The 12,727-nt window shown below is 52.8% G+C and overlaps 1 protein-coding gene and 1 long non-coding RNA gene across 7 annotated transcripts in view; both read right to left on the bottom strand.

Moving 5' to 3' along the window:
- LOC308474520 (uncharacterized protein) overlaps nt 1-12,727 on the bottom strand; it is an 88,341-nt gene that overhangs the window by 64,187 nt on the left and 11,427 nt on the right. The window contains exon 1 of one of the 6 annotated variants that reach the window (XM_081000923.1): nt 121-1,104. The exons of 2 other annotated variants lie outside the window; for them this stretch is intronic. In XM_081000923.1, coding sequence (XP_080857049.1) covers nt 121-499 — 379 coding nt within the window. In that variant the 5' untranslated portion in view covers nt 500-1,104. Of the gene's footprint in view, nt 1-85; nt 1,105-8,383; nt 10,729-12,727 lie in introns of those variants that run through there. 3 more of the 6 variants (XM_081000927.1, XM_081000929.1, XM_081000921.1) reach the window with 3 other exon arrangements.
- Nucleotides 4,946-7,333, bottom strand: LOC308474757. The gene is made up of 3 exons (XR_013984933.1): nt 7,203-7,333; nt 5,966-6,763; nt 4,946-5,179 (listed from the first exon to the last, which is right to left on the bottom strand). It is a non-coding gene; the product is annotated as an uncharacterized lncRNA (long non-coding RNA).

The raw sequence follows: 12,727 nt of genomic DNA, 5'->3' as shown, positions 1-12,727 counted from the left end.
GGGCAAGCCATTAGGAGAGCATCTTGGAAGGCTCCCTGTCTTGCTTGGAGCCCCTTGGGAGTTTCCAGAGGAAAGTCTCTCTCACCTGCTTTCTCTCCTCCGCCTGACTCAGGAGGAAACCTTCAGCCAGGGCTACTGCCTGGGAACTGGTCTCTGCTCCACATTCCCTCACCCAGCTCTCCATCTCCAGCGGAAGGACAGCCAGGAACTGCTCCAAGATCACCAGGTCCAGCATCTGAGCTTTCGTATGACTTTCTGGCTTCAGCCACCGACAGTTGAGGTGGTGGAGTCGGCCGCAAGCCTCTCGGGGTCCTTTGGCCTCCTGAGAGCCGGACTGCGTCAACTGCTGGCTCTGCACCTCTGAGCAGAGGGGGTCCTCCTCACCTGGGATCTTCTGCTCTGAGTTTTCCCATAATCTCCCACTGCTCCCAGTTTGGAGGGCAGGGCCTCCTCCTGCTTCAGGGCCAGCTGAGTCTTGCTCATCCATCTGGGCTCTCATGAAGCCTCCAAGAGATCGGAAGGAATCCTTTCGTTTTCTGCCAAGTTCTGATGGTCCGATTTAGAGGTGCTAGCAAAGCCTACAAAGCAAACATATTGGTCTGTTATCAGACTGATACATGGTCAGGAGAAGAGAAATGTTTCCTGAGCAAGCGTGGCTGAGTCTTGCTAGGAGCCAGGGCTGGACTGCACCACAGCCCCGACTCTGAACTTTCATTAACAGGAAAAAAGGAAGAAGAAAGAGAAGGAAGCGTCTAGCCCTGGTCTAAGGAAAGTGACCATGCAGAATTGCCTCACTGTCAATTTCATGACCCAGAAGGTGGAAGAAACAAGAAGGGGATCATCTGTCTTGGACCTAGTCCTCAACAACAGATGGGAACTGATCAACCAAGTGGAAGTACTGGGAAACTTGGGAGGAAGTGATCATGTCCTCTTGAGGTTTCCTGAGACAGAGGGAAGTGCAAGCTGAGTGTAGTCAGGAATTCACTTTAAGGCGGCCAATTAAAAAAGGCTTAAGGAGATATGGGTGAGATCTTATGTTCTGAAATACTGAAATAAATGGGAGCTTCTCAAAGGTGAAATATTGAAGGCCCAAATGCAGGCAGTGCCAACCGGAAAGAAGAGTGAGAGGCTTCCTCTTCAGTCTGGGGGATGCAGATCTGCGATTTAGGTCTGGGCTGCAGTTTTCCGTTTCATTTGGAAAAGCATTTGGAAAAACTGAAGAGCTGCTGGGCCCTGTCACCCCCAGGAGAGATGGCGGCCTCTCCTTCCTTGGAGGTTTCTGAGCAGAAGGTGGGGGGCCGCCTGCACTGGGGAACTGAGCCGAGATTCCTGCATTGCAGGGGCTGGACTAGATGTCCTTTGGGTGCCTTCCAAGCCTGAGATTCTGGGCTTCTCCCCAAGGCTTCCTCTTCCCTTTCATGGCGGAGCTGGAAGGGGACCCGCCGGGTCATCAGTCCAGCATCTGGACCAGCCTTTCTCCAGCTGGGGGCCCCCGGTGGGGCTGGACTACAACTCCCATCACCCCCCGCTCGCCAGGCCAGGCCTCAGGGATGATGGGAGTTGTAGTCCAGCCCCAGCTGGAGAAAGCCCCTCGCCCCCCCTTTGCAAAGCCCTGCCTGCCCCTCCCTGCAGGAGCCCCCACCATAGGACCCCCAGGGGGGAGAGGAGACTCACCGGAGGAGACAAGAGGGGCCCTCCGGAAGACCCGCCCCCTCCCTTCCTGTCCTCTCTAGGAGGGCGGCGCAGCTGCTCTTAACCCTTGGCCCGCCGGGCGCGCCCAGCTGGTCTCCTTCGGGGGGAGCCTGGGGGCCGGAGGAGGAGAAAGGGGAGCCCCCTGCCCCCCCCCGGGATGGGCAGGGAAAAGGCAGGGCTCAAGTCAGGCAGGGCCAGAGCTGTCAAGGGAGCAGCAGCCTCCCCTGTCCGGGGACAGTCTAGGGGAGATCTAACAATCTGGGATCGCAGCGGGAAGCGGCGCTGGAATAAGGGAACTTCCCCCCCCCCCAAAAAAGGGAAGGTTGACAGCTATGGATCCTGCGCCCACAGTGGCCCCCAGGCGCCCCCAATCAGGGACAGGGCGCCTTGTGCCCTCTAAGGTAGACTGGCTCTGTCCATGGAGGCTCCATGCAGGACTCCTCAGAAACCAGGAAGAGCCCTGGGGCAGCTGCATCGCGCCAAAGGGACCCATCCGGCCCAGGATCCTGCGCCCACAGTGGCACCCAGGCAGGAGGAGAGCGCCTTGTGCCCTCTAAGGTAGACTGGCTCTGGCCCTGGAGGCTCCATGCAAGAAGAGCCCTGGGGCAGGTGCCTCGCGCCAAAGGGACCCATCCAGCCCAGGATCCTGCGCCCACAGTGCCACCCAGGCACCCCCAAGCAGGAGGAGAGCGCCTTGTGCCCTCTAAGGTAGACTGGCTCTGCCCCTGGAGGCTCCATGCAGGAAGAGCTCTGAGGAAGGTGCATCGCGCCAAAGGGACCCATCCGGCCCAGGATCCTGCGCCCACAGTGGCCCCCAGGCGCCCCAAGCAGGAGGAGAGCGCCTTTTGCCCTCTAAGGTAGACTGGCTCTGTCCATGGAGGCTCCATGCAGGACTCCTCAGAAACCAGGAAGAGCCCTGGGGCAGGTGCCTTGTGCCAAAGGGACCCATCCGGCCCAGGATCCTGCGCCCACAGTGCCACCCAGGCGCCCCAAGCAGGAGGAGAGCGCCTTTTGCCCTCTAAGGTAGACTGGCTCTGGCCCTGGAGGCTCCATGCAGGACTCCTCAGAAACCAGGAAGAGCCCTGGGGCAGGTGCCTTGTGCCAAGGGGGACCCATCCGGCCCAGGATCCTGCGCCCACAGTGCCACCCAGGCGCCCCAAGCAGGAGGAGAGCGCCTTTTGCCCTCTAAGGTAGACTGGCTCTGTCCATGGAGGCTACATGCAGGAAGAGCCCTGGGGCAGCTGCATCGCACCAAAGGGACCCATCCAGCCCAGGATCCTGCACCCACAGTGCCACCCAGGCACCCCCAAGCAGGAGGAGAGCGCCTTTTGCCCTCTAAGGTAGACTGGCTCTGTCCATGGAGGCTCCATGCAGGAAGAGCCCTGGGGCAGCTGCATCGCGCCAAAGGGACCCATCCGGCCCAGGATCCTGCGCCCACAGTGCCACCCAGGCGCCCCAAGCAGGAGGAGAGCGCCTTTTGCCCTCTAAGGTAGACTGGCTCTGCCCCTGGAGGCTCCATGCAGGACTCCTCAGAAACCAGGAAGAGCCCTGGGGCAGCTGCATCGCGCCAAAGGGACCCATCCGGCCCAGGATCCTGCGCCCACAGTGCCACCCAGGCATCCCCAAGCAGGGGGAGAGCGCCTTGTGCCCTCTAAGGTAGACTGGCTCTGGCCCTGGAGGCTCCATGCAGGACTCCTCAGAAACCACGAAGAGCCCTGCGGCAGCTGCATCGCGCCAAAGGGACCCATCCGGCCCAGGATCCTGCGCCCACAGTGCCACCCAGGCGCCCCAAGCAGGAGGAGGGTGCCTTTGGCACTCTAAGGTAGACTGGCTCTGGCCCTGGAGGCTCCATGCAGGACTCCTCAGAAACCAGGAAGAGCCCTGGGGCAGGTGCCTCACGCCAAAGGGACCCATCCGGCCCAGGATCCTGCGCCCACAGTGCCACCCAGGCATCCCCAAGCAGGGGGAGAGCGCCTTCCCCCCCCCGCCTTGCCCTCTAAGGTAGACTGGCTCTGGCCCTGGAGGCTCCATGCAGGACTCCTCAGAAACCAGGAAGAGCCCTGGGGCAGGTGCCTCACGCCAAAGGGACCTATCCGGCCAGGATCCTGCGCCCACAGTGGCACCCAGGCGCCCCAAGCAGGAGGAGAGCGCCTTTTGCCCTCTAAGGTAGACTGGCTCTGGCCCTGGAGGCTCCATGCAAGAAGAGCCCTGAGGAAGGTGCATCGCGCCAAAGGGACCCATCCGGCCCAGGATCCTGCGCCCACAGTGGCACCCAGGCGCCCCAAGCAGGAGGAGAGCGCCTTGTGCCCTCTAAGGTAGACTGGCTCTGCCCCTGGAGGCTCCATGCAGGACTCCTCAGAAACCAGGAAGAGCCCTGGGGCAGCTGCATCGCGCCAAAGGGACCCATCCGGCCCAGGATCCTGCGCCCACAGTGCCACCCAGGCGCCCCAAGCAGGAGGAGAGCGCCTTTTGCCCTCTAAGGTAGACTGGCTCTGGCCCTGGAGGCTCCATGCAGGACTCCTCAGAAACCAGGAAGAGCCCTGGGGCAGCTGCATCGCGCCAAAGGGACCCATCCAGCCCAGGATCCTGCGCCCACAGTGGCACCCAGGCGCCCCCAAGCAGGAGGAGAGCGCCTTGTGCCCTCTAAGGTAGACTGGCTCTGGCCCTGGAGGCTCCATGCAGGACTCCTCAGAAACCAGGAAGAGCCCTGGGGCAGGTGCCTCGCGCCAAAGGGGACCCATCCGGCCCAGGATCCTGCCATAGCTGTCAACTTCCAGATTTGAAAAGAAGGGATCAGCAGCCTCCCCTGTCCCAGGGACAGTCTATGGGATGTCTAACAATCCGGGATAGCAGAGTGAAACGGCGCTGGAATAAGGGAATTCCCCCCCCAAAAGGGAAGGTCGTGGGGCGCAGGGGGTTCTGTGGTCTATAAGCCACTGAGACTTGGGCTGCCCAGCGGAAGGTCTGTGGTTCCAGTCCCCATGACTGAGCTCCCCTTGCTCTGTCCCAGCTCCTGCCAACCTAGCAGTTCCAAAGCACACCAGCGCAAGTAGAGAAATAGGTACCACTGTGGTGTTTCTGTGCGCTCTGGCACTTCTCACGGTGTCCATTTGGACCAGAAGCGGCTCAGTCCTGCTGCCCACATGACCCGGAAAGCTGTCTGTGGACCAACCTGGGCTCCCTCAGCCTGAAGCGAGATGAGCTCTGCGCCCCAGTCGCCTTTGACGGGACCTGACCGTCCAGGGGTCCTTGCCTCCCCCAAGAGAGGAAGGGAAGGTCCACGTGTTGGACTGAGCAGGAAAAGGGGGGCTGCCTTGGCCTCCCCTTCCCCTTTAGAGCAAGCGCCTCTGGGGCGCAAGAGGGGGGTGCTGGGTCCGCTACTGCCGCTCTCGCTGCCCCTCTCCAACTTCAGCAGGAGCTGTTTATCCAGAGGGGGAGAGAATCCTGGGAGGAGACATTTCATTTCTTTATTAAATTTATATACCGCCTGTCAGGGCTGCCTCAAGTCTCAGCTCACAAAAGACCAACGCCTATCTCTTCTTATATACAAAAGTGTTTATTGCAGTTCATTGTTTGCTTCAAATCCGAGGCGCGCAGCCCTACGTCTGCTAGGCTTAGACCGCTGAAGTCCCCTCTGAATCCGTCCCTCCCCTGCACCAGTTTAAGAGGCTTGCGCTGCTCCACCTCTTTCTCTCTTTCCTTTTCCGCAGGGTCTTTCTGCCCGCTGGGGTTTCGCCCCTCCTGGATTCCTCCGACGCGGAATCAGACTGCTCTTGCCCCCTCCTGCGGGCTTTGGGACCTGGCCCCTCCTCCGGGCTCCCTGTACTTCCGCACGCCTCTACATTTGAACTTGGCGCGCGCCCCCAACCTCTAACTTTCCTTTTGACAGCTACGCTACTCCCTTCACTACTCCCCTCCCCTTCCGGGAGGGTGGCTTGCTCCGACCTCCCTCCCTTCTCTACTGCCGGAGCCGCCTCCCCTGATACACTGGAACCTCCACCCCCTTCGCTGCACTCTGGCGGGGAGGCTGGTCCTGACGCCCAGCTGCCACTTTGGGATCCCCCGCTGGCCCCCTGCTCCTGACACGTCCCCCCTGGGGCTCCCCTGGCCTTGACTACCGGCGCCCCCTTCTGGGAATCCTCTGATTCGCTGGAAAGACTCATGGAATCTCTTGAGTCATTGTCATCCTCTTCCTCGCTGTCCTGGGATTCATCCCCATCGCTCTCCATCTCCTGCCTACCCTGTGCCTCTGTCCCTGAACCCCTGACACCGCCCTATGCCTGCAGGCTTTCAGGGCAATTCACAAAATAAAACCAGAATATAAAACCGCAGAATATTCAAAATAAAAACAACCACCACCCGATAAACCCTCCCCCCTAAACACATTTTAAAAGGCCATAGGATGTCAATCAAATCAACCAAAGGCCTGGTTAAAAAGGAACATTTTTGCCCGGCGCCTAAAGGTGTATATCGAAGGCGCTTGGGGGAACTTCCCTGGGGAGAGCATTCTTCACGTGGGGAGCCACTGCAGAGAAGGCCCCGTTCCTGTGCTGCCACCCTCCGGACCTCTCAGGGAGGAGGGACATGAAGAAGGGCCTCAGAAGATGATCTCAGGGTCCGGGTAGGTTCATAGGGAGAGAGGCGGTCCTTGAGGAATTGTGGTCCGGACCCATTTAAGGCTTAATAGGTCAAAACCAGCACACTGAATGGGCAGCCAGTGCAGTCGGACCAGGATTGGTGCAATATGTTCAAACCGTCTTGCTCCGGTGAGCAACCTGGCCACTGAATTCTGAACCAGCTGAAGTTTCCAAACCGTCTTCAGAGGCAGCCCAATGTGTAACGCATTGCAGTAATCTAACCTTGAGGTTAAATCAATTACTTTGGTTATAATATACAATTATTATAATGGGAAAAGTTATGGAATGAGGATTTGAAGTTTATGGCTTGCGGTTCCGTTGAAAGAAACCTATATGAAAATGATGTACTGTTGGTACCTAACAGAGAGTAAAATTGCAAAAATGTATAGAACCAGCTCAAATTTGTGCTGGAAATGTAAAAGGAAAGAAGGTACCTGTAATGGATTTAGGGGTTGCTCGTGCGTCAGTTGCCGCCACTGCTGGCGAGGTTACCTGGTTAAACCCTTTCTGACTGAACAGCCTCCAGCATCGTGACTGTCTCAGTCACTGGCAGAATCCGTCAGTGGGTGTTTCTTGAACTTCTTCCAGCACAAAAGTTCTTTGACGCCAAGTCTCCTCCTACTCTCCCTACGCGGAAGTCTTCTGCGCAGGGAGGGTGTGGGCAGCAGAGTACCCGTACTCTCTCCGCTGGTCTCCGGCGAGGAGTCTTGGAGCCTCCTCTCCGATTCCCCCATCTGCCCCCCTTCTCTACTGGTGTTACGCTGATTTCCTTCCCCAGCGGACGGGCTGCCTCTCTCCCTACTGGGACCCTCTCCACCATCCCTCTGGAGCCTTCCCTCGCCTCTAGCTCCGATGGCAGTTCCCTAACAGTACCTTTTATCATATGTGGTGGTCCTGTGGAGTGCTAAAAGCGTTCTGGGAAATGATATACACTGAGTTGAAGAAAGAGTTTAAGAGGCTTTTCTGTTAGGTATAATATGTGATGAATTACCAGAGAAAATAAGAGACTGTTTATGGATGCAATGACGGCAGAATGTTTTTGGCCCAGAGATGGAAAGAAGGTGAAGTACCGACTAAAGAAGAGCGGCAGACCAAACTGATGGAATGCGCAGAAATGGCGAGACTAAGGGGAAAGATCAGAAACCAGGAAGAACAAGTATTTTTAAAAGACTGGAATAATTTTATTGTTTACTTGAAAGACCACTGTAGACAGTTAAAATCACGGGCAGGGATACAAGGACACTTGTAATGTGAACTCAACTTTGGTTACTATGATTACATAATACAGTGGTACCTCGGGTTAAGTACTTAATTCGTTCTGGAGGTCCGTTCTTAACCTGAAGCTAAACCTTTAGCTAATGGGGCCTCCTGCTGCCGCCTCGCTGCCAGAGCACGATTTCTGTTCTCATCCTGAAGCAAAGTTCTTAACCCGAGATACGATTTCTGGGTTAACGGAGTCTGTAACCTGAAGCGTATGTAACCTGAAGCATATGTAACCCGAGGTACCACTGTAGATGGGTAATGGTAAAAGATGCAGGAAAAAAGGAAAAGGTAGAATCTTTAGAACTGGAACCCATGGCGGGGAGGTCTGAAGGTCTGAACCTTGATATTTTTTATGTTTTGGAAAGGTTAAAGTTATCGTGTATTTAATTTTTTTTAAAAAAATTAAGAGCAGGTGATCTCCCACCCATCTGGTCTAGGGCACCACCCACTAACTGCCTCAGTCTTACCTGGATTGAGTTTCAGTTTGACATTGAGTTTCAGACATCCACTCCACCTTCCTCCCAGGGAAAGCAAAAAGAGCAGAGACTGCTAAACTACTAAAAATGCTGAAAAACGGAGGGACACATTCCATGCTGGATGTCATCGGACGGTTGACTCATGTTCAGCTTCTGGTCCAGTAAGACCATTGTTGTTGTTGTTTAGTCGTTTAGTGTTGTCCCACTCTTCGTGACCCCCTGGACCAGAGCACGCCAGGCCCTCCTGTCTTCCACTGCCTCCCGCAGTTTGGTCAGACTCATGCTGGTAGCTTCGAGAACACTGTCCCACCATCTCGTCCTCTGTCGTCCCCTTCTCCTTGCGCCCTCCATCTTTCCCAACATCAGGGTCTTTTCCAGGGAGTCTTCTCTTCTCATGAGGTGGCCAAAGTCTTGGAGCCTCAGCTTCAGGATCTGTCCTTCCACTGAGCAATCAGGGCTAATTTCCTTAAGAATGGATAGGTTTGATCTTCTTGCAGTCCATGGGACTCTCAAGAGTCTCCTCCAGCACCATAATTCAAAAGCATAAATTCTTCGGCGATCACCCTTTTTTATGGTCCAGCTTTCACTTCCATACATCACTATTGGGAAAACCAAAGCTTTTACTATACGGACCTTTGTTGGCAAGGTGATGTCTCTAAGACCATTAGACGTCTACAATTCTATGATTCTATGGGAAACACTACACTTGCCAGCAGCATATGTGAAAAGGATCTAAGGGTCTTAGGACACCAAAAGCTTAACATGAGTCAACAAGGTGAGTCAGTAGCAAAATAAGCTAATGCTATTTTAGTCTATATCAACAGACGTCTAATATCCAGGTCATGGGAAGTAATACTATGTTCCTTTCTGCCTTCGTCAGACCACACCTGGAGTCCTGTGCTCAATTCTGGATGTCACAATCAAAGGAGGATATTGAGAAGTTGGAATCTGTGCAGAGAAGGGTGGCCAATATAATCAAGCATTTGAAAACCAAGCCTTTTAAGGAACAATAGAAGGAGCTAGGTAGGCTTAGACTGGAAAAGAGGAAATTGAGAAGACATACGAGACCCATCTTCAGATACCATGATTCTCCCTGCTGTGAGTTCCTTGATGGAAAGTGAGACTTTTCTTCCATTTGAAGCTCATTCCACATTCCAAGTATTGATATGGTCTCTCCTCACGGTGAACTGTTTGATGGGAAGTAAGATGTCCCTTCCGACTGAAGTTATTTCCACATTCCAAGCACTGATATGGCTTCTCCCCTGTATGAATTCTTTGATGGGAAGTGAGACCCTGCCTGTGACTGAAGCTCCTTCCACATTCCAAGCACTGATATGGCTTCTCCCCTGTATGAATTATTTGATGGGAAGTGAGACCCTGCCTGTGACTGAAGCTCTTTCCACATTCCATGCATTGATATAGTTTCTCCCCTGTGTGAATTCTTCGATGGGAAGTGAGACTATTCTTGCGACTGAAGCTCTTCCCACATTCCAAGCACTGATATGGTTTCTCCCCTGTATGAATTCTCTGATGGGAAATGAGACTATTCTTGCGAGTGAAGCTCTTCCCACATTCCAAGCACTGATATGGTTTCTCCCCTGTATGAATTCTCTGATGGGAAGTGAGAAAGGACCTCCGATTGAAGCTCTTTCCACACTCCAAGCACTGATATGGTTTCTCCCCTGTATGAATTCTTTGATGGGAAATGAGAAAGGACCTCCGATTGAAGCTCTTTCCACACTCCAAGCATTTATAGGGTTCATACCTTGTATGACTTCTTTGATGGCAAGTGAGACGTCTCTTCCTACTGAAGCTCTTTCCACATTTCAAGCACTGATATGGTTTCTCCCCTGTATGAATTCTTTGATGGGAAGTGAGACTATTTTTGCGACTAAAGCTCTTCCCACATTCTAAGCACTGATGGGGTTTCTCCCCTGTATGAATTCTTTGATGGAAAGTGAGACTATTCTTGCGAGTGAAGCTCTTCCCACATTCTAAGCACTGATGGGGTTTCTCCCCAGTGTGAATTGTTTGATGGGAAGTGAGCTGGCAGCCCTTAATGAAGCCCCTTCCACATTCCGAGCATTTATATGGTTTCTCCACTCGGTGAATTCTTTCATGTGAAGTAAGGGTATCCTTCCGACTAAAATTCTTTCCACATTCCAAGCACTGGTATGGTTTCTCCCCTGTATGAATACTTTGATGGGATATGAGATGGTCCTTCCGACTGAAGCTCTTACCACATTCCAAGCACTGATATGGTTTCTCCCCTGTATGAATTCTTTGATGATCTGTGAGCTTAGCTTTCTGCCTGAAGCTCTTTCCACATTCCAAGCACTTATAGGGTTTCTCTCCTGTATGAATTCTTTGATGGGCCTTGAGCACAGCCCTGTGACTGAAGCTCTTCCCACATTTCAAACACTGATGGGGTTTCTCCCTGCTGTGACTTCTTTTAGGGAAAGTGCGAAATGTCTTCTGACGAAATGTCTTACCATCTTCCAAGTACCGATAACTATTTTTCCCAATAGGATATATTTTATGGGAAGTAGAATGGGAGCTCAGACTATAACTCTCTCCACACTCCAAATATTTATACAACTTCCCCACTGTGTGAATGTTGTCACGGTTCCCCTTGTTCATAATTTCCAATCCATCTCCACCTGCATCAAAGAGAGAAACAGATTAGAGCCTTAGGAAGAAATAGAGCCCCAAATTATGGAAGACTGCTAATGAATGTTTGTGATCGATGAAGAACGGAAGGGTTCCTGCGCAATGTTTGCCATCTTGCCAAAGGTTGCAGGCAGCTTTACCTGCAGCAATTGCATGTTGATTGCCCTCTTAGAAGACAAAGTCCAGCAACTGGAGGAACGTGTAGCTACGCTCCAAAGAATTAGAGAGCTGGAGCTCTTCTTGGAAGCAACAGAGCACACCGTCTCCACCAAGGAGGAGACAGGGGACTCCCCTGAGAAGGAGGCTAGTTCACCAACACAGGAGCCAGATATATGGAGAAATGTGACTCAAAGAAGTAGGAGGCCCAGGGTTCGCTCTGATTGTTTAGAAATACACAATCGCTTTGAGGTCCTCTCCCCTAGCATGGAAGACGAAGAGCAGACTCCATTTGAGGATCTCTCCCTCATTACAGTCGATCAGGTATATGAAGACGAGCAGCAAAGTCAGTCCTCAGGGAATGTGCAGGCGACCTTGGAGCGGACAGCTCACAGAAGAACCCCGACCAAACCTAAGAGGAGGCGTGTAGTGGTGATAGGGGATTCCCTACTGAGGGGAACAGAAGCAGTGATCTGTGGGCCTGACAAGATGTCTCGGGAAGTGTGCTGTCTCCCCGGGGCTAAGATCCAAGATGTAACTGAACGACTGCAAGGAATCATAAAACCCACTGACAAATACCCCTTCCTCTTGGTTCATGTGGGAACCAATGACACTGCAAGCAATAGCCTCCAGAAGATCAAAAGAGACTACGAGGCTCTGGGCAGGAAATTGAAGCAATTAAATGCACAAATTGTCATCTCATCTGTCCTCCCAGTTGAACGACGTGGCCCAGGGAGAGAGGGGAAAATAGTGGAAGTGAACAGCTGGCTTCGCAAATGGTGTAAACAGGAACGGTTTGGATTCTTAGATCACGGGCTGCAGTTTCTTGAAGATGGACTTCTGGCAAGCGATGGGCTGCACCTCACAACGGTTGGGAGAAATGTTTTTGCCAAAAATCTCAGAAACCTCATCAGGAGGGCTTTAAACTGACTAATGTGGGGGAGGGAGACAGTGCTCCTGAAGGTAGGAGTCTATCAATTGATGAAGATGATCATCCAAATGTCATAGGCCAAATGGAGCAAACAGCACACAGACCTAGTGGTGGGAGGAAAAAATCCTTAAATAAGAGTCACGGGGGAATGATTAATGGACTTCAATGTCTGTACACTAATGCGCAAAGCATGGGAAATAAACAAGATGAGCTTGAGCTCTTGGTACAGCAAACTAAATATGACATAATAGGCATCACTGAAACCTGGTGGGATAAGTCCCACGATTGGAATGTAATAATGGGGGGATACAATCTATTTCAGAGAAACAGACCAGACAAGAAAGGAGGAGGAGGGGCGTTATATGTCAGGGATGTGTATACCTGTGAAGAGATCCAAGATTTAGAACCTCAAAGCCAAAGTGGGAGAATTTGGGTCAAAATTAAGGGAGAGAAGAATAACAGTGACCTCATTGTGGGAGTTTACTATAGATCCCCAAGCCAAACGGAGGACATAGATGATGCCTTCCTGGAACAGATGGCCAAGCATGCAAAAGGAAGGGAGATAGTAGTAATGGGGGACTTCAATTACCCGGATATTTGTTGGATGTCAAACTCAGCCAAGAGCATAAGGTCAAACAGATTCCTGACTGGCCTTGCAGACAACTTCATTGTCCAGAAAGTGGGAGAAGCAACAAGAGGAACAGCCATTTTAGATCTGGTCCTAACCAATGTTGATGACCTGGTTAGTGGGGTAGAAGTGGAAGGATCATTAGGCGCGAGTGATCATGCTCTTCTGAAGTTTACTATACAGCGGAAAGGAGCAGCCAAGCATACTAGGACTCAATTTCTTGACTTTAAGAAAGCTGACTTCATAAAACTTAGGGAAGTGCTGGGTGAGATCC

Source organism: Podarcis pityusensis (assembly GCF_964106645.2).
Source record: "Podarcis pityusensis genome assembly, chromosome: 3".
NCBI lineage: Eukaryota > Metazoa > Chordata > Lepidosauria > Squamata > Lacertidae > Podarcis > Podarcis pityusensis.
This window is presented reverse-complemented; position numbering and strand designations above follow the sequence as displayed.